We start from the raw sequence: 18,224 nt of genomic DNA on the forward strand, positions 1-18,224 counted from the left end.
AAAATATGTAAGAAAGAAATCGAAGATGACAGAAACAATGGAAAAACATCTTATGCTCACGGATCAGAATAATTAACATTGTTAAAATGGTCATAATACCCCAAGAAATCTGCAGATTCAATGCTATTCCTATCAAAATATCAGCATCTTTCCCAGAATTAGAAAAAATAATACTAAAATTCCTATGGAACCAAAAAGGAGCCCAAATAGCCAAAGCAATTTGATCAAAAAGAACAAAACAGGAGGCATTACTTTACCTAACTTCAAATATATTACAGAGCTATAGTAACAAAAACAGCATGGTATTGACAGAAAAACAGACACACAAGCCAATGGAACAGAATAGATAACCCAGAAATCAATCCACATATTTACAGCCAAACTGATTTTCAACAAAGGCATGAAGAACACACATTAGGAAAAAGACATCTTCTTCAATAAAGGGTGTTAGGAAAACTGGATATCCTTATCCAGAAGAATGAAACTGAACTCCTATCTCTCACTATATACAAAAACCAACTCAAGATGGGATTAAAGGCTTAAATGTAAGACTCAAAACTATAAATCTACTAGAAGAAAACATAGAGAAAACACTTTAGGACATTGGTCTAGGCAAAGATATGGCTAAGACCTCAAAAGCACAGGGAACAAAAACAAAAATATATGAATGAGACTATATTAAACTAAAAAGCTTCTGCACTACAAGGAAAGCAATCATCAGAGTGAAGACAGAACCTGTCGTATGGGAAAAAATGTTTGCAAACTATTCATCTGATAAGGGATTATTATCCAGAATATATAAGAAACTCAAACAACTCAATAGTTAAAAAATAATAATAATAATCCCATTAAAAAAGTAGGCAAAGGACATGAATAGACTTTTCTCAAAAGAAGACACACAAATGGCCAACCGGTACCCACAAAAAAAATGCTCAACATCACTAATCATCATCACTAATCATTAGGGAAATACAAATCAAAACCACAATGAAATATCATCTTACCCTAATTAGAATGGCTATTATTAAAAAGATAAAAAATAACAGATGCTGGTGAGGATGCAGAGAAAAGGGAACTCATATTTCTTGGTGGGTGGGAATGCAAATTGTACAGCCATTATAGAAAACAGTATGGAGATTTCTCAAAAAACAAAAAATAGAACTACCATCTGATTCAGCAACCCCACTATTGAGTGTCCAAAGCAAACAAATCAGTATATCAAGAGGATGAATAATGGCATCATGTACAGTCCTGCCTTCCTCCATAGTCTGCTGGGTTCAGCTGTGTTGGTGAATTCAGTAGTTCTTGTCCGATGATGCAAAACTCTTAAGTGTTGGGGGAAATTATTTATGACCCATAATAATGTCAAACTTCTACTGATATAATTCCTCTGTTTACCAATCGTGTATAAACCAATTCTCATCAAAGAAATATGTATCATAGAACATACTGTACACGTGGAAAGAATTAAAATACACAGTAGCATACGTTGGGAGAATTAGTGAGAAAGGGTTTTTTAAATCCTTTACTATTCAAAAGGAGGGTAAAAATATCAACTACAATTGAATATTTAGAAAATAAAGAAGTGCTGTAATTGCAAGGGTATTGCGATTGTTAGGTTGGGCTAATTGCTGTAATAAACAACCCCCAAAATCTCAGTGGTTATGGAATAAATGTTTCCTTCTTGCCTCGGTAACCAACAAATGTAGATGGGTGGGGCTCTATTCGGCTCAGCTACTCAGTGGTCCAGGTTCCTCCCACGTTTTGGGTCTGTCTCCCCAGGAACCTCCGGTCCTCCCTGGGATCTCATACCTGGCTACCGATAAGAAGGCGACAGCAGGTGTGGAGGAGACTTTTAAGGAGCCATGCCTAGAAGTAGTGGATGTCTTTTATGTCCAAATTCCAATCAGCAGAGCTGAGCAACTAAAAGGGAATTGGACGAATTCAGTTTTGGCCCCACCAAATAGCCTCACTGGTGACAGAACGGGAAGGGGGAAAAGAGGTAGGGGAAGAGGAATGATGAACAAATACTCCCAATCAATCAAAAACAGGCAAGAAAATAGAAGAAATGCAAGGGTTTCCAATCCATACTACACCGCTGTCACTCTTGGGACCACAACTTGCCCTCCCTGAACCTCGGTTTTGTAAACAGAAAACATAAAATACTGACGAGGGATGGTAAACTGATTCAACCAGACAACGCAGGGAAAGTGCTTAGCACGCTGCCTGACACGAACTTACTGTGCCTGGCTGCTACTGTTATTTATCACTAACACTTGCCACAGCAGGTCGAACGCGCGCGTTTGCGGACCCGGCGCTGAGGGTCACGTGAGCAGCTGGGGGCGGGGAGGATCCCCTAGCGCCACTCCGGCCCCGCCCCGCGCGTAGCCACGCCCACCCGCCAGGGCCGGAAGAGAGGTTGCTTAGCAGCGTGTGTTTCTCCTTAGCCTTGGCTGCGGCGGCCGAGGCCTGGCGATGCCCAAGAACGCAGTGGTCATCTTGCGGTATGGACCCTACAGCGCGGCAGGCCTGCCGGTGGAGCACCACACCTTCCGCCTGCAGGGCCTGCAAGGTGGGCCTCCCCGCCCGCCGCGTTCGCCCCTGAGCGCCCCAGCCTCTGAGCATCCGTGCAGGTGGTGCCCCGTGCCTAGGCCTTCCTGCCTCAGACTCCGACGAAGCGCCACCTCTCCAGGAAGTCTTCCGCAGGATGATGTAGCAACCTGTGGCTTCTAGGGCAGGGCTAAAAGCGTGGGAACGCTCTTCTATCCAAGAGTGAGCTGTGGTCCCACCCAGTGCCCAGCAAATTACAGAAATTACCTCCCTAGAAAAAATTACATAACCCTGCTTTAAGAATTGGGAAACTGACGATCAAGAATATTAAGTGACTTTAACACGTCAAATGGCTGGGAAGTAGCATTGCTGGGATTCCATCTCTTAATCGTTCATGCAACAGACTTTTATTAAGCACCCAGTGTGTGTTGGACACCCTTCCAGGGACTGAGGACACACTGTTAAACAGTGATGCATGTCTTTGAAGTAATCTCCTTGTTAACTGCTAAATGACAGTTGTGCCTAAGCTCTAACTGAGGCTAGGGTGGTGCCATGGGAACTAACCATAGTGGGACCTGTGACTAGCTATAATGGGAGGGGAGAGGGAGAGGTCTGGAAAGGCTCATTTAAGTGGAGCATTAAATGAGCCCACATTTGAGCAGACCTTTAAAGAATGAGTAGAAACTAACCAGGTAAAGAGAGGAATGCCTCCCAGGCAGAGGAGACTAATAATGTAGGCAATGCCTGGAGGCATTCAACAAATGATGTATTAATATTTGTTAAACTGATGGGGGATGAGGCTGGAGTGGTAGTCAGGGGCCAAATGCTGCAGGGCCACAGACAAGTTTTAGGCAGGGATGAAGCTGTTACCACTCTGAGAACAGATTAGAGTGGGGCAAGAGTGGAAACAAGGAAAACAAGACTGTTGGGGGTGGTCCAGGGCTGAGATGAAAGTAGCTTGGACCATAAAGGAGACCATGGATCAAAGTGAAAGCAATGGTACTTCCTGAGAGGATGGATATGTGAGGTAAGGGTAAAAAGAATGTTATCCAGATCTAGTCAGCGTCTGGCTTGAAACAGTGCTGATGGATGGACGTACTGTCCACTAAAATCGAAGACACCAAAGATGGACCACAATTTGGAGGAATATGTGGAACAGTTCCAGAGGAACAGTCTATTTTGGACATACAGATAGTCCCCGACTTAGACTTTTTGACTTTAGGATGGGTTTACTGGGAGGTAACCCTATCGTAAGTCGAGGCAAATCTGAACTTACAGTGGTTCTACTTAATGATTTTTCCACTTTATGATGGGCTTATCCAGGTATTAAGCCCACTTTCCATTTACAGTGCGTTTATTGGGACCTAACCCCATCGTAAGTCAAGGAGCATCTGAATTAAGCTTCATGTGCTTTCAGTTACCTTGACAGAGGTGCTGAATCAGCTCTGTTGTTCTGGAGTTCAGAGAAAAAGTCTGAAATGGAGATAGAAAGACGTGAGTCATTGACTTGGAGAGAACATATAGAATGAGATGACAGCCCAGGAATCAGCATTGATGAACTCCCATCATATGACCCAAACTAAGAATCTTCCAGGGAAAATACCCTGAAGTCAAAGGACACAAAAATTAGTTTTAGCTGAGCAATCGGGGAAAGCCTCCTGGAGGAGATGGCATTTGAGTTTGAGTTTGAAGGATGGGTAGGATTTCAATCAGCAGAGGAAGTTGCTTTCTGTGAGAGAACAGTTGATAGAGAAATTTGTGTTGCAAATACTTCCATGTTTGTATTTATCTATTGGGACTGCCATAACAAAATACTATAGACTATGGGACTTAAACAATAGAAAAACATTTTTTCAGTCTAAAGGCTAAAAGTCCCTGATCAAGGTCTGGCAAGGTTAGCTTGTGGTGAGGGCTCTGGGCACTCTTCCTGGCTTACTGACAGCCACCTTCTCTCTTGTCCTCACCTGGTGGGATTTTTTAGGAAGAGCGAGGAGCAAGCTCTCTGGTATCAGTTCTTATAAGAAGAAATACACTAATCCTATCAGATTAGGTCCTCACCTTTATAACCTCATTTAACCTTAATTACTTCTTTAAGGACCTATCTCCAAATAGTCACATTGGGAGTTAGGGCTTCCATATATGAAGTTGGGGGAAGGGGGCAACAATTCAATTCATAGCAGTGTTGCATGGTGATGTTTAAAATGTTTTGAAGTTTTGGCTAAGAACACAGCCTAAATAAGTGACTTTTCTCTTCCTTCCCCTCTGATGAGCCACACCTACTCACCCTCACCTCATAATCCACCTTTAGTTTATGTTCACTTTCTCTAAAGATAACGTGGGTAAAATATGTATTTAAAATTTTGCCATTTTAACCATGTTAAGCATACAATTCAGTGACATTAATTATCTTTACAATGTTGTGGAACCATCACTGTTCTCTCTTTTTAAAATTTTTCAACACCTCAGACAGAAACTGTATTCATTAAGCAATAACACTCTGTCCCTCTGTGTCCAGAATGTATTCCTTCTGGTGGGTTCTTGGTCTTGCTGACTTCAAGAATGAAGCCACAGACCTCACAGTGACTGTTACAGCTCACAAAGTGGCGTGTCCAGAGTTGTTTGTTCCTCCCAGTGGGTTCATGGTCTGGCTGACTTCAGGAATGAAGTTGCAGACCCTGGCGGTGAGTGTTAACAGCTCTTAGAGGTAGTGCAGACCCAAGGAGTGAGCAGCAGCAAGACTTATTATGAATAGCAAAAGAACAAAGCTTCCATAGCGTGGAAGGGGATGCGAGCAGGTTGCCGCTGCTGGCTCGGGAGGCCAGCTTTTATTTCCTTATTTGGCCCCACTCATGTCCTGCTGATTGGTCCATTTTTACAGAATGCTGATTGGTGCTTTTACAATCCTCTAGCTAGACACAGGGCGCTGATTGGTGCATTTACAATCCTCTAGTTAGACAGAAAAGTTCTCCAAGTCCCTACCCAAACCAGAAGCCCAGCTGGTTTCACCTCTCACCTCCATCCCCAGCCCCTGGTAACCTGCAATCTACTTTGTAGTTTATTTCAGTTAGCATAATATTTCAAGGTTTATCCATGCTACAGCATGTATTATAGTACTTTATTCCTTTTTGTGGCAGATATACCATATTTTGTTTATCCATTCATCTGTTGATAGACACTTGGGTTGTTTCCACCTTTCCGCTACTGTGAATAGTGCTGTTATGAACATTGGTAAACACATATCTGTTTGAATCCCTATGTTTCAAGGGAGTGAAATTGCTGAGTCATATAGTAATTCCATATTTAACTTTTTGAGGAATGACCAAACTGTTTTCTGAAGCAGCTGCACCATTTTACATTCCCACTAGCAATGCACAAGGATTTCAATTTTCTTTGGTTTTAATTATAGCCATCCCAGTAGGTGTGAAATGGTAACTTGTGGTTTTCACTTAAATTTCCCTAATAATTGGTGATGTTGAACATCTTTTCATGTGCTTATTGACCATTTGTATGTCTTTGGAGAAATGTCTGTTCTTTGCCCATTTTTTAAATTCGGTTGCACTTTTTTTGTTACTGAGTTGGAAAATTTATTTAGATATTCTGAATATGAGACCCTTAAGAGATAAATGATTTGCAAATATTTTCTCCCACTCTGTAAATTAGCTTTTCACTTTCTTGATAGTGTCCTTTGCTGCACAAAAGTTTTAATTTTAATAAAGTCCAATTTATCTGTTTTTTTCTTATGTTACCTGTGATATGTTGTTTAAGAAACCATTGTCTGCTGGGCGCAGTGGCTCACACCTGTAATGCCTGCACTTTGGGAGGCTGAGGCAGGTGGATCACTTGAACCCAGGAGTTCAGGACCAACCTGGTTTGAAGTTCAAAACCAGCCTTTTTTTGTAGAAACCAGCCATCTCTATAGAAAAGACAAAAATTAGGTGGGTATGATGGCACGCAACTGTAGTCCCAGCTACTCAGTAGGCTGAGGTGGGAGGATCGCTTGAGCCCTGGAGGCCGAGGTTGCAGTGAATCAAGGTTGTGCCACTGCACTCCAGACTGGGTGACAAGGAAGAGACTCTGTCTAAAAAAAAGAAAGAAACCATTGTCAAATCTAAGATTATGCAGATTTGCCCCTATGTTTTCTTCTAAAAGTTTTGTAATTCCTAAATTTAGATCTTTGACCCATTTTGAGTTAATTTTTGTATATGGTGTAACGTAAGAGTCCAAATTCATTCAAAAGATATTCATGTGGATATCCATTATCCCAAGACCTTTTGTTAAAGAGACTGTTCTTTACCCATTGAATGGTCTTCGCATCTATGTCAAGCATCAACTATTCATTCATATCAGTCATTGTGAACATTTATTTCTAGGCTCTCAATTCTATTCCATTGCTCTATATGTCTATCCTTATGTCTGTATCACATGATTTTGATTACTGTAGCTTTCTAGTAAGTTTTGAAATCAGGAAATGTGAGTCTTCCAACTTAGTTTTTTCTCAAGATTGTTTTATCTATTTTAGGTACCTTGCAATTCCCTATGAATTTTAGGATAGGTTTTTCCACTTCTGCAAAAAACACCATTGGGAATGTGATAGGTATTGCATAGAATCTGTATAATCCTTTGGGTAGTATTGTTATTTTAACAATGTTAAGCCTTTTAGTCCATGCACACAGGATGCATTTTCATTTATTTAGATCTTCCTTAATTTCTTTTAGCAACTTTTATAGTTTTCAGTGTATAAGACTTGCACCTAATTGTTTGCATATATTCCTAAGTGTTTTGTTCTTTTAAATACTATTATAAATGGAATCGTTTTCTTTATCTCCGTTTTAGATCAATCATTGCTAGTGTGTAGAAATACAACTGCTTTTTGTGTGTTAATTTTGTTAATTTCTTCAACTTTGCCAATTTCATTTATTAGCACTAACAACTTTTTTTTTTAAGAACACTAGCAGTTTTGGGATATAAGATCATGCAATCTGCAAATAGAGGTAGTCTTCTTCCTTTCCAATTTAGATGACTTTTATTTCTTTTTCTTGCCTAATTTATCTGTCTGGTACTCCTAATACTATGTTAAATAGAAGTTGCAAAGGTGGGGCGTCCTTGCCTTGTTCTTGATCTTAGGGGGAAAACGTTTAGTGAGCCTCCTTCAATCAGTTGAAGGCCTTAAGAAAACAAATGTTGATGTTTTTCAAACAACAAGGGACTCTCCCCAAGACTGCAACATAGAAACTCTACTTCTATCTGTAGTCTAGCCTGTGAACCAATTCCTCAAAATCTCTCTCTCTCTTTCTCTCTCTCTATAGATAGATAGATAGATAGATAGATAGATAGATAGATAGATAGATAGATAGACAGATAGATAGATAGATTTATAATTAAAATTATATGAACAAAATGAGAATATCAATAAAGAGAAATTCTAAAAAGGAACCAAACAAGTCATATAGTTCATATAGTATGTTTGTGTGTATATATATATACACACACACACACACGCACACACACACAGATGGTCCCTGACTTACAATTGTTTGACTTACAATTTTTGACTATATGCTGATGCTTTCAGCTGTGTACATTAATAGTGAGTACCCATACAACCCCATTCTGTTTTTCACTTTCAGTGTAGTATTCAATAAGTTATGTAAAATATTCAACATTTTATTGTAAAATAGACTTTGTATTGGATAATTTTGCCCAACTGTAGGCTAATGTAAGTGTTCTGAGCATGTTTAAAGTAGACTAGGCTAAGCTATGACATTCAGTATGTTAGGTGCCCTAAATGCATTTTTAACTTACAATATTTTCAACTTACGATGAGTTCATCAAGACTTAAGTTCATTGTGAGTTAAGGAACATGTGTATATATGTATTATATATATATATTTGTGTATGTATATGTACACACACACACACACACAGTCACACACATATTTATTTTATTGGTTCTCTTTCTCTGGAGAATTCTGACCAATACAACAGGTTCTTGTTTTTTCCTTTCTGCACTTTAAATATGTATCCCACTGCCTTCTGGCCTCCATGGCTTCTGGTGAGAAAGCTGATAATCTTACAGAGAATCTGTGTGTGATGAGTCATTTCTTTCTCACTGCTTTCAAGATTCTCTCTTTGTATTTTGACAATTTGTTTCTAATGTGTCTTAATATAATACTCTTCGAGTTTATTCTGCTTGGAGTTGGTTGAGCTTCTTGGGTAGGTATTTTCATGTCTTTCATCAAATTTGGGATGTTTTCAGCCATTATTTCTTCAGATATTCTTTCTGTCCCTTTATTTCCTTTTCTCCTGGGACTTCCACTAGGTATATGTTGTTATACTTGAGGGCATCCCACAGGTCTCCAGGGCTGTTCATTTTTCTTCATTCTTTTTCCTTTCTACTCCTCAGACTGAGTAGTCTCAATTGCCCTGTCTTCAAATTTGCTGATTTCGTCTGCTTACTCAAATCTGCTGTTGAATCCGTGTAGTACATTTTTCATTTTAGTTATTATACTTTTCAACTCCAGGACTTGTTTGATTCCTTTTTAGAATTTCTCCTTATTGATATTCTCAGTTTGTTCATACATCATTTTTCTAATTTCTTTTAGTTCTTTGTCTCTGGCTTCCTTTGGCTCTTTGAGCATATTTAATATAGTTGATTTAATGTAAGTCCAATGCCTGGGCTTCCTCAGGAACAGTTTCTGTTAATTAATTTTTTTCCTTTGCATGGCCCATACTTTCCTAATTTTTTGTATGCTTTGTGACTTTTTGTTGAAAACTGGACATTCAAATATTATAATGTATAATTTCTGGAAATCAGATTCCCCTCCTTCCCCAGAGCTTGCCATTCCTAACTGTTGAAGGCTTAGCTTGTGGTCAGTCAGTGTTTTGAACGCAAGGAGCTTTAAAATCAAACCAACAAAAACCCTCTCCCATTATTTGTGTATTTGCTCCATTTTGAGACACTCCTATAAAACTTGGCTAGGCTGTTTACAATTTTGCCTCAGCCTTTACTTCCTGCTTTCACGAACCTATAGATCAGCCAGTGATGAAATTGCAGGATCTTCATGGTCTTTTTTGAGCGTGCATCTTGATCTGAGCCTGTACTGACTTTCTAAATTCCCCAGTATACATGGGTGCTTTTGAATGTCCTAATTTTTCAAAGAAACTCTGTCTAGATTTTCTCTTAGGCTTTATGAGATCTGTTGTGTGTCTCAACTGTAATCTTTTACCCAGGCAGCTGCAGGTTTTTCATTTGCCTTACAATGTTTGTGAGCACTGCCCACAGTTTTTCCACCCTGTGTGAATTCCAAGTTAGGCAAACAAACACAAGTGCCTTGATTCAGTTCTTCAGGAAGCCTACAGATGCCTTAGAACAGACAAACACAGTAATCTGTAAATAAGGTCCACTCTGCTCCCTCTGGAATCAAGAACCAGAGTCCCATACTGGGAACACAGGCTGCTATCTTCAAGACTGCCACCAGGTCAGGGAAGAGGTGCGGCAAGGGCAGGCAAATATGCCACAAAGCTTTTCTACCATTTTAAAGCTACCTTTTCTTTGATTCAGTATTCACTTGGTTGCTGTAGACCTTTGACCATTTTCTAGAGTTTTGACAATGTTGGTTCTGACCATTTCTTTGTTTGTTTGTTTGTTTGTTTTTGTGTATCTTCAGAGGAATGGGAATTTGGAGCTGTCTGCTCCACTGTTTTGTGGAAGTTTTATGTTCCTTGCTCCTGCCACAACCAGGATGATTGTAGGAGTTCCATTAGATCATTTATATACCAAAATTTTTATTAAAGCAGAATGCATAAGTGAATGTTTTGTTATAATATACAACTTAACAGTATTGGGGGAAACTCCCCATCTAGTTTGTCCACAAATCCTGTCAGCTTTACTTGTCACCTCTCCCTGGTCACTTATCTCCTGCCTACATTCTTGGCACTTCTGGCAGAGAGATGGCATGAGCAGAGGATAAGCACAGGGACTCTGAAGTCAACACCTACAGTTTGAATTGGGCTCCACCATTTAGTAGCTTTGTAGTCAGGGTGAAAATCAAGTGGTTTTACCTTTATGAGCCTCAGTTTCCTTGTTTGTAAAAGAGGAATGTGAATCCCTGCGTCACCGATGTGAGATTCTGATGAGCAAGTGCATGTAAAGTAATGAACTCCATGACTACACACAGTAAGGGCTCTGCAAGAATTAATTCTTATTGTTCCTGAGGAAGGTTCATTGAGAAGGGGGGGTGCAGGCAGCCTGGGCACTTCTGGGGAGCAGCAGGCTATTGGGTCTGGTTGGAGGAGGATGTGCAACAAGGGAGTCCAGCCTGTCTCATCCTTGGCAACAGGAAGCCAGCGAAGGTTCTTGAGCTAAAGGACGATGAAATCAGGGATGTACCTTAAGAGTCCAATTTCAGAAGAAGAAATTTAAGGAGAAGTGGCAGGGTGTGGGGTGGAATGAGCTATTAAGAAATATTAAGCCAGTGGCTAGAAATTACGTTCTGGAGTTTGGAAGAAAGATGAAGGCAGGAGATTTGAGTCAAGAGTAGCTATGACTTTAAATGACATCTATATGCTGATGAACTTCCAAATTTATGTCTTTAATCAGGACCTATCGTTGCCACTGGCATGTTGAGTAGGCATCTCAGACTTAGTATGCCCCAAATTTCCAACTAGACTCCTAGCACTCACCCCCACCAGCAGCTCTGCCCACTTCCCCTCTCCACTGCTCACAGCAGCTCCATCTTGCAGTTACTCAGGCCTGACACCCTGCAGGCACCTCTCACTCCTCTCTTTCCCTCACACTCCCTGTTTAGTCTGTCAACACAATTTGTCAGCTTTGCCCTCGAAGTACACCCAGAATTAATCCCTCTTAGGCCTCCTGACTACCCCCTCTGCATTTTTTGTCCACTCGCCATCATCTCCTGCCTGGATTACTGCCATGGCCTCCTGACTCCGTTCCCTGCGACCCTCATCTGCTTGCAGTCTGTTCTCAGCACCACAGCCAGCTGATACTGGTAAACCTGAATCACAGCACAGCCTTTACCCCTGAGAACATTCCAGGGGCCCCCAGCTCACTCGGGGGGAAGCCAAAGGCTCACATGGCCCCCTAGGCTTCTCATGGCCCTCCAGGCTCCTTATGGCCCCCCAGGCTCCTTATAGCCCCTCTGATCTCATCCCCTCCTGCTTCTGCCTATCCTCTCCCTGGCCCGCTGCTGCAGCCACAGCCACCTCCTGCAGTCCTTCAGTGCTCCTAGCCAGCACCCACCTTGGGGCTTCACAGCCACTCTGCCTGGAATGCTCTTTCCCACGTGGTTTTCAGCTTCATTCTCTCAGTCTCAAGATATTCCTCAAAAGTCACTTTCATGGGCAGGCCTTCCTTGGACATCCCACCAAAAACGTCAACACTTCCCTCTGCCTCCCTCTTCCTGCTCTCCCTTCCCTCCTTATTTCTTCTTCGTGCTCGTGATTACCTACCTCAGCACGCACTCACCTGTATACCTTGTTACCCTTCTCCCCCACCTGGAGGCATGCTTTGAGGAGGGAAGGGGCAGGGGTTCTTGTCTGGTTCTGTTCTCTGCTGGGTCCCAGCCCAGAGCTGTGCCTGGCATATTGTAAGAATAAACCTTAGTTAAGAAAATCAACCTGCATAAAGCCGAATGCTAGAACCACAGGAGGCGAGACTGCAGAGGAAGCAAGGAAAGACAGACGGGACTGGAGTTGGCAGGACGACGAGACAGCCCCCCTGAGGGCAAGGTGTGTTAAGAGGAGCAGCCTGTGGAGGAGCAGGCGCAGACTGAGGAGAGAACTGGAGGCATAAGGGAGCAGGTGAGGGCATTTCGAGAAGAAAATGACCAGTGGGCTCCAAACTATTGAGCAGAGGTGATTTCTAGGGAGAGAAGAATTCATGGCTGATTAAAGGCTGAGAAAAAGAGTATTTTCCTAATTTGCCCTCAGCAGGAGAGTAAATTGAACTGTCATCCTAGAGGACAACTTGTCAGTGTTGTTAAAATGTGATCATATACTGTAGAATCCAGCTGTTCCATTTCTCAGTATCTTCCTTATAAAAGAAAAAACAAACCTCACGCACACACAAGGATGCATGCTGTGAATTTTTCTACAACATTCTCAGTGATAGCAAAAAATTGGAAACAACCAGAAAAAGGAACGACTAAATAAATTGTAGTGCATACATCATGTAAAATGCTACACAGCACTGAAGAAGAACGCAGCCGCTCCGTGTGTGTGACAGGACTGGGGCACACGATGCAGTGCGAAGGGATCAAAGCGTGGTCTTGAATGCCATGGTCTTCCTGCCACTGAAAAAGACAGAGGGAGAGAAGAATTAGGGGTGATTTGTAAAATTTTGTCCTTTTCTATAATTTTAAAGTTTTTTTAAAAATACTATGAATCTGCATTACATTGATAACTTGATTTTTTAAATTTAGAGTTCAAAAAACATATTTGTTTTTACCATCAAAAGTACTTTAAAGAACCAAGAAAGGAGGTGGGTCCGAGAGGGGTGGGGAGCTCTGGGAAGCCATTGAATTGCGATGGTTTCCTGACCTCTGAGAGGGCAGGCTGTGGACCTGGTGAGCTGAAGGCTTCCCTCCAGGAGGTGGGCGGGTAGAAACACAGCAAAAAGGAAGGCAGCAGGCGCAGGCGGCACTTCCCACAGTAGGGGAGGGGAAGAGTATTTGGAGAAGAGCAAGAGAAGCATTTTTATGGCTGAAGGAGACTTGAGGGTTGCAAGGTATCAGTAGGTGGTTGATTTGTAAAGTCAGTTCTGTATATCGATGAATGATAAGTCATGTAATACCGGCAGCCAACAAGGGCCAGGGTGTTCACCGCAGCGAAGCAGGGAGCATCTGCACCCCCCACAACTGTAGACCCAGCAGGCAGAGAGTGGTACCTTTGCAGGCCCTCCTCTGTAAAATCTGCATCTGAATTCTGTGTTTCTTTTAAAATTACAGCTCTTTATCATTTCCCGAAGCCCTGCTGGCTTTAGAAATAGGCCTGATCTTTTCTGAACTTACCATGCCTTTAGCAATCTGAAAATTTTTGTTCTCTCTTTATTATCCATGAATTATAATAACTCAGCAAAATGTTTCCACTATGACCTCAATGCTTGTGAAGCTAAACTAATGCTTAACGAAAAGTTCTAAGTAATTTCCCTGGCCACGCTTGCCCCTTGCATGCTGTACTTAAGTTTGCCAAATGACCCACTCAAAGGGCTTGGAAGGAATTGAAACCAATCCAGAAAATAGAATCCACCCTACGTAGCTGAGACACCCTGTGTGCCATTCTCCTGTGCTAGCTATGCATCGGCGGCCCTCGCTCGTGGGCGTGAGTATGCCTCTGTGCTGAGTAGAGGAGGGAGAGAGGTCTGTTTACCTTTACTTCCTGACCAGTGGCATTTAAATCATTCGCAGATGGTGCGCAATTCCACCAGCACCGGCAAGCAGGGAGCCTTTTCCATGTCCCTTTCGTTTATTTAGATCCCCCTTGAAGAATGAGGTGCCACTTCAAAGAGGCAGGCGGGCTGCAGGTGGCCTTATAGCTTCTGGTTGATTTATGCTGGAGTTTACCCACTGCCTTTGCACAGGCTTTGTTTCAGGGAGTATATTTATCTGACCTTTCTTTGACTAGACAACCCCACAGCAGCTCATGGGAGGAAATGGGTGCTCCATTTAGAGAGGTGGCATTTGGATGAGCTGCAGGAATTCCGGGGTGTCTAGTGTTTGATCCCTTAAGCCTGCACTGGCCACCTTAGAGCCAGCTCAACACCTCCCAGAGTGATGGGAAGGGAGTGTCCTGGGGCTGAATATTCAATGTAGACTCTGAGGCAGCTTGTCACTTTAGCAAGAATCAGACTTAGGTCACTCTGTGGGTCAAAAAGTGTCATGGGCAGTGCCCAGGGCCATTCTATGTTTGCTTCTTCAGTGAGCCTGTATTAAAACCAGGCACTTGGAGAGAATTCTGGTCAGTGAGGAAGACACGTGCCCTTTAAGACCATGAGAGCCTGTACTTTGCGCCCCTGTAGAGGGCAGAGTGATGAGTGGTGTGTCTCTTAAGAGGGTTTCTTCCTGTTGGACTTAATTTGCCCGAAGATGAGGTGGACCCCCACTATTCAGCACCCCTCAACTCTATAGGGTGAGTGATTCGGTGGATCAAATACTGTTTCTGAGCTACACCATGCCGTGTAAGTGCCACTGTCCTCTTAAAACGAACTCCAAGCTCAGATGTCACATGAGGCTCAGTCAGCAGGCCCTGCAGGAGGGCCAGGGGCAGGTTACAGCGTGCTTGCCTCCTGGGGCCTCCTCCCATAGGGCTGCTCCTCGCTCACAGTCCATGCACCCTCACTTCTCCAGGCCTTAGAGAGTTGGCACTGGATTTTAACCGCAGAGTGGCAGCACCTTGCCTCACAGGTGGGGGTGGAGGGCTGGTGTAAGGTGGGAATGGAGAAGCTGTTTTGCTCCTGATTTCTTCCTGTCAAATTGAAGTTTGTCGTCAGACAAATGCAGCTCCAGGAGTGTCGTCAGACAAATGCAGCTCCCCCGTCCTGAGGGGTTGCTGCTGAGGGAGCGTGGGATCCCAGAAATCTCTGCACATGGACTGCCTTTATGTCTCCCTAGATGATCAGCTGCCTTTCCACACGAGCTGGACCACTTCATTTAAACAAGTCATGGGTCCAAGCTGAGTGTCTTCTTCAAAGACGTTTGAGAACAAAACACTTAAACAGGATACAATAAATATGCCAACGAAAAAGATGCAACCATTTTTTAGAGACGCATTAGCTGATGCGGGTCAATTAGGGCCACCTCTGGGTACCCAGGGAGTGCTGTCTTGTTAATGGAGATCCTTGCTGAGTCTTTTTCTGAAGTTCCTTTCCAAAAGTGAAATTAAAATTGCAGAATTAAAATGTTCACAGTTGGGGCTGGATGTTCTTGAACTGATTGAAAGATGAAGAAGTGGACACACCAACATTTTGAAACAGCAATTGTCTCTGTAATTAAGTGCAATTAGCTGACATAACTGTTTGCTTTACTCCGTGTAAAACTGATTGAAATGGCAAGACTTTAAAGAGTATGCCCCTGTCTGTTTTCTCTTTCCATCCTAACCAAAATTCTCACCAACATATGAAGACCAACAAAGGTAATGATCGGCACACTCACTCTAATATTGATGTTATAGGATAAATATATCCAGGAAACTGGAGAGAAATACATTGGAAAAAATAGAGCTGTAGGCTGTCTAATGTACATCATTTCATCTAAGCCACACACCTTTGCATTTCCACAATAAATAGATTAAATCCAACAATTATTCCATGACTGATCTCTGGGGAAGGAGCCATTGAATGTAAGTGATAACCAAAATGCAGATTCCAAAGGTAAGAATAAAAGTTACTTCATTAGCTTTTCTAAAAAACTTTTTTTTCGGATTATTATAGGCAATCTGGAAAATGCTGAAAGAATAAAGAGAAAAAAATTTCCCATAATCTCACCACAGACAGATATTCAATGGGTATTTTCTTCATCCTTACATACATATTTGAATTCATATTGACTATATATTTTAAACATGTATTATACATATTTGTATCCTAAGTTTTTGCTTATATTGCAAGTATTTTTCTTGCCATTAAAAAAGATCATAAACATGTTTATAAATGTCCAAATGGACGTTCCACCATTTATTTGGCCATCCTCTCATTATTGGATATATAAGTTATTCACAGCATTTTGCTATCATAATAATAGAGAAAAGACATCTTGTTGCAAAAATCTGCCTGTATTGTTTTATTTTTTTCTTTGGGAAGCTTTCCTTTAAGTGTAATTTCCTGGACTAAAGGTTAGAATCATTTTTTGAGGCTTTTGGTAGGTACTGCCAGATTGCCCTCCAAAAGGTGCTCAATGTGTACTTCCATCAGCAGGATAAGAAGTTGCCTGTTCCCCCGAGTCTTCTCCAGCACTGAGTGTGGTCTCTATGAGATTGAGCCTCTGGAAAGCCCAATAGCCCTTTACTAGAGAAAGCTCATTGTTTAACAGATCACTTTGGTGTGGGACAAATAGCAATTGAAACCTGAATTACTCAGGCCTCTGGCTGTGCTTCCCAGCAAAGGTGAGGGCACCTGGGACCAGCACCCAGAAAGTGCCTACCAGGGCAGTTAAGTGATACCCATGAGCAGCTAGATGACAGACAAACTACTGTCATCATGAAGACTGCTACCAATCAGGTTAGTTTGAAGTCTGATCCCATGTCACTCACCTCCTTTTCTGTCCTTCCCAGCTGTGTTGGCCAGAGATGGACACGAGGTAATCCTAGAGAAGATAGAAGACTGGAATGTGGTGGAACTCATGGTGAATGAAGAAGTCGTCTTCCACTGCAACATTAAGGACTTGGAGTTCGGTAAGCCCTTTGGCGATATTTCCAGCCAGGATTTTGCCTCCTCTGAGGAGTCCCTCAATTTCTAGTTGAAATGATCAGTATGTCATGCCTGAATTCAAATTGGGTTTCTTTCTGAGGCTGAAACTTCTACTGAAAGCCCTGTGCTTTCAGTGGCACACACAGGAGAACATCCAAAACCACACAGTAAAGTGTGTGATGGTTTGAGTCTTCCCAAACATTGGAAACAGCAGAGGAAGGAAAATGAAGTGAAGCCCTGGACTTCAAGGGATGTGATGGAATTAAGGGATAACAGTTTTTTTTGTACTTTAATAATATACATTCTATTATTATTTGCTTTTGAAGCTGCTTTTGTTTCACTTGTTTATTCCATCCTGACTTGCTAAGATAATTTGAGTTGATATGCCAGCAGTGCATGACACTATCAGCAACATTCATGTGATGTCTTTGTCCTGGAGAGCTTCTGGCCTGGCAGGCTGGCACCGTGCATGCCTCTCTGTGCTCAGAAGTTAAAGCTTTGCAATCCACTAACACTCTATTAAACACTAGTTAACATTTTACCAGCCCGTGGCCTTTGAAAATGCACTCTGAGTGGAAGCCATAGGTATGTCTGATATGATAACAAATGGTATATAAAACTGACCAAAAGACAATTATATCTATTTCCCTAGGAGGCGATGGTAAACTAGACCCACTGTGTGAAAAGGCCAGGATAGCCGTGCTGAACTCCTACTGATCTCCTCGTGGAACAGGCATCTCAAGTTGATAGAACAGCAGCTGCCCCAGCCATTCTATGATACAGGGAGAAGTGGCTGTGCTGCAGTGTGGACATTGGGCTCTACTAGTCAGGCAGGGCAACTCGGGCCTGATCTCCAGCTTACACAGCCTCAGGAATCTCACCCGGCTGCACAGGAGCTCACAGAAATAATAAAAACCACATCATTTGTAACATCTCTCAATCCCAACCCATAGGGAGAGCCCTCCAATATCAGGTACACATTGAGCTGAAGGAAATAATAAAATGCAATCAAATAACAAGGTGCCATTCCTGACTAATAACACATAGTTGCCAGAAGCATCTGAGATTCCATTGTTTAGTACTCAAATTGCTCAGAACAGGTAAAATTAAAGAGAGGTTGGGGGAAGGGTGGGAATAAAGGTTTTTGAAAGTCTGAACCAAAAGCAAATGTTAATATTTGGAAACTTTGTTATTCCTACAGATTTATTTCGACTCCTGAGGGAATAAATATTTTAAATTGCTGATATAAAATTAG

At 42.1% G+C, this 18,224-nt stretch overlaps 1 protein-coding gene across 1 annotated transcript; it reads left to right on the forward strand.

Annotated features, from left to right (window-relative positions):
* Positions 1–2,407: 2,407 nt before the first annotated feature.
* On the forward strand, positions 2,408–17,988 carry C9H10orf53 (chromosome 9 C10orf53 homolog). Its single transcript, XM_011749586.3, has 3 exons — positions 2,408–2,572; positions 16,834–16,953; positions 17,622–17,988. Exons 1-3 carry the CDS (start codon positions 2,476–2,478, stop codon positions 17,684–17,686), a joined length of 282 nt encoding a protein of 93 aa, XP_011747888.1. The 5' UTR covers positions 2,408–2,475; the 3' UTR covers positions 17,687–17,988.
* Positions 17,989–18,224: the final 236 nt, after the last annotated feature.

Source organism: Macaca nemestrina, chromosome 9 (assembly GCF_043159975.1).
Source record: "Macaca nemestrina isolate mMacNem1 chromosome 9, mMacNem.hap1, whole genome shotgun sequence".
Lineage (NCBI taxonomy): Eukaryota > Metazoa > Chordata > Mammalia > Primates > Cercopithecidae > Macaca > Macaca nemestrina.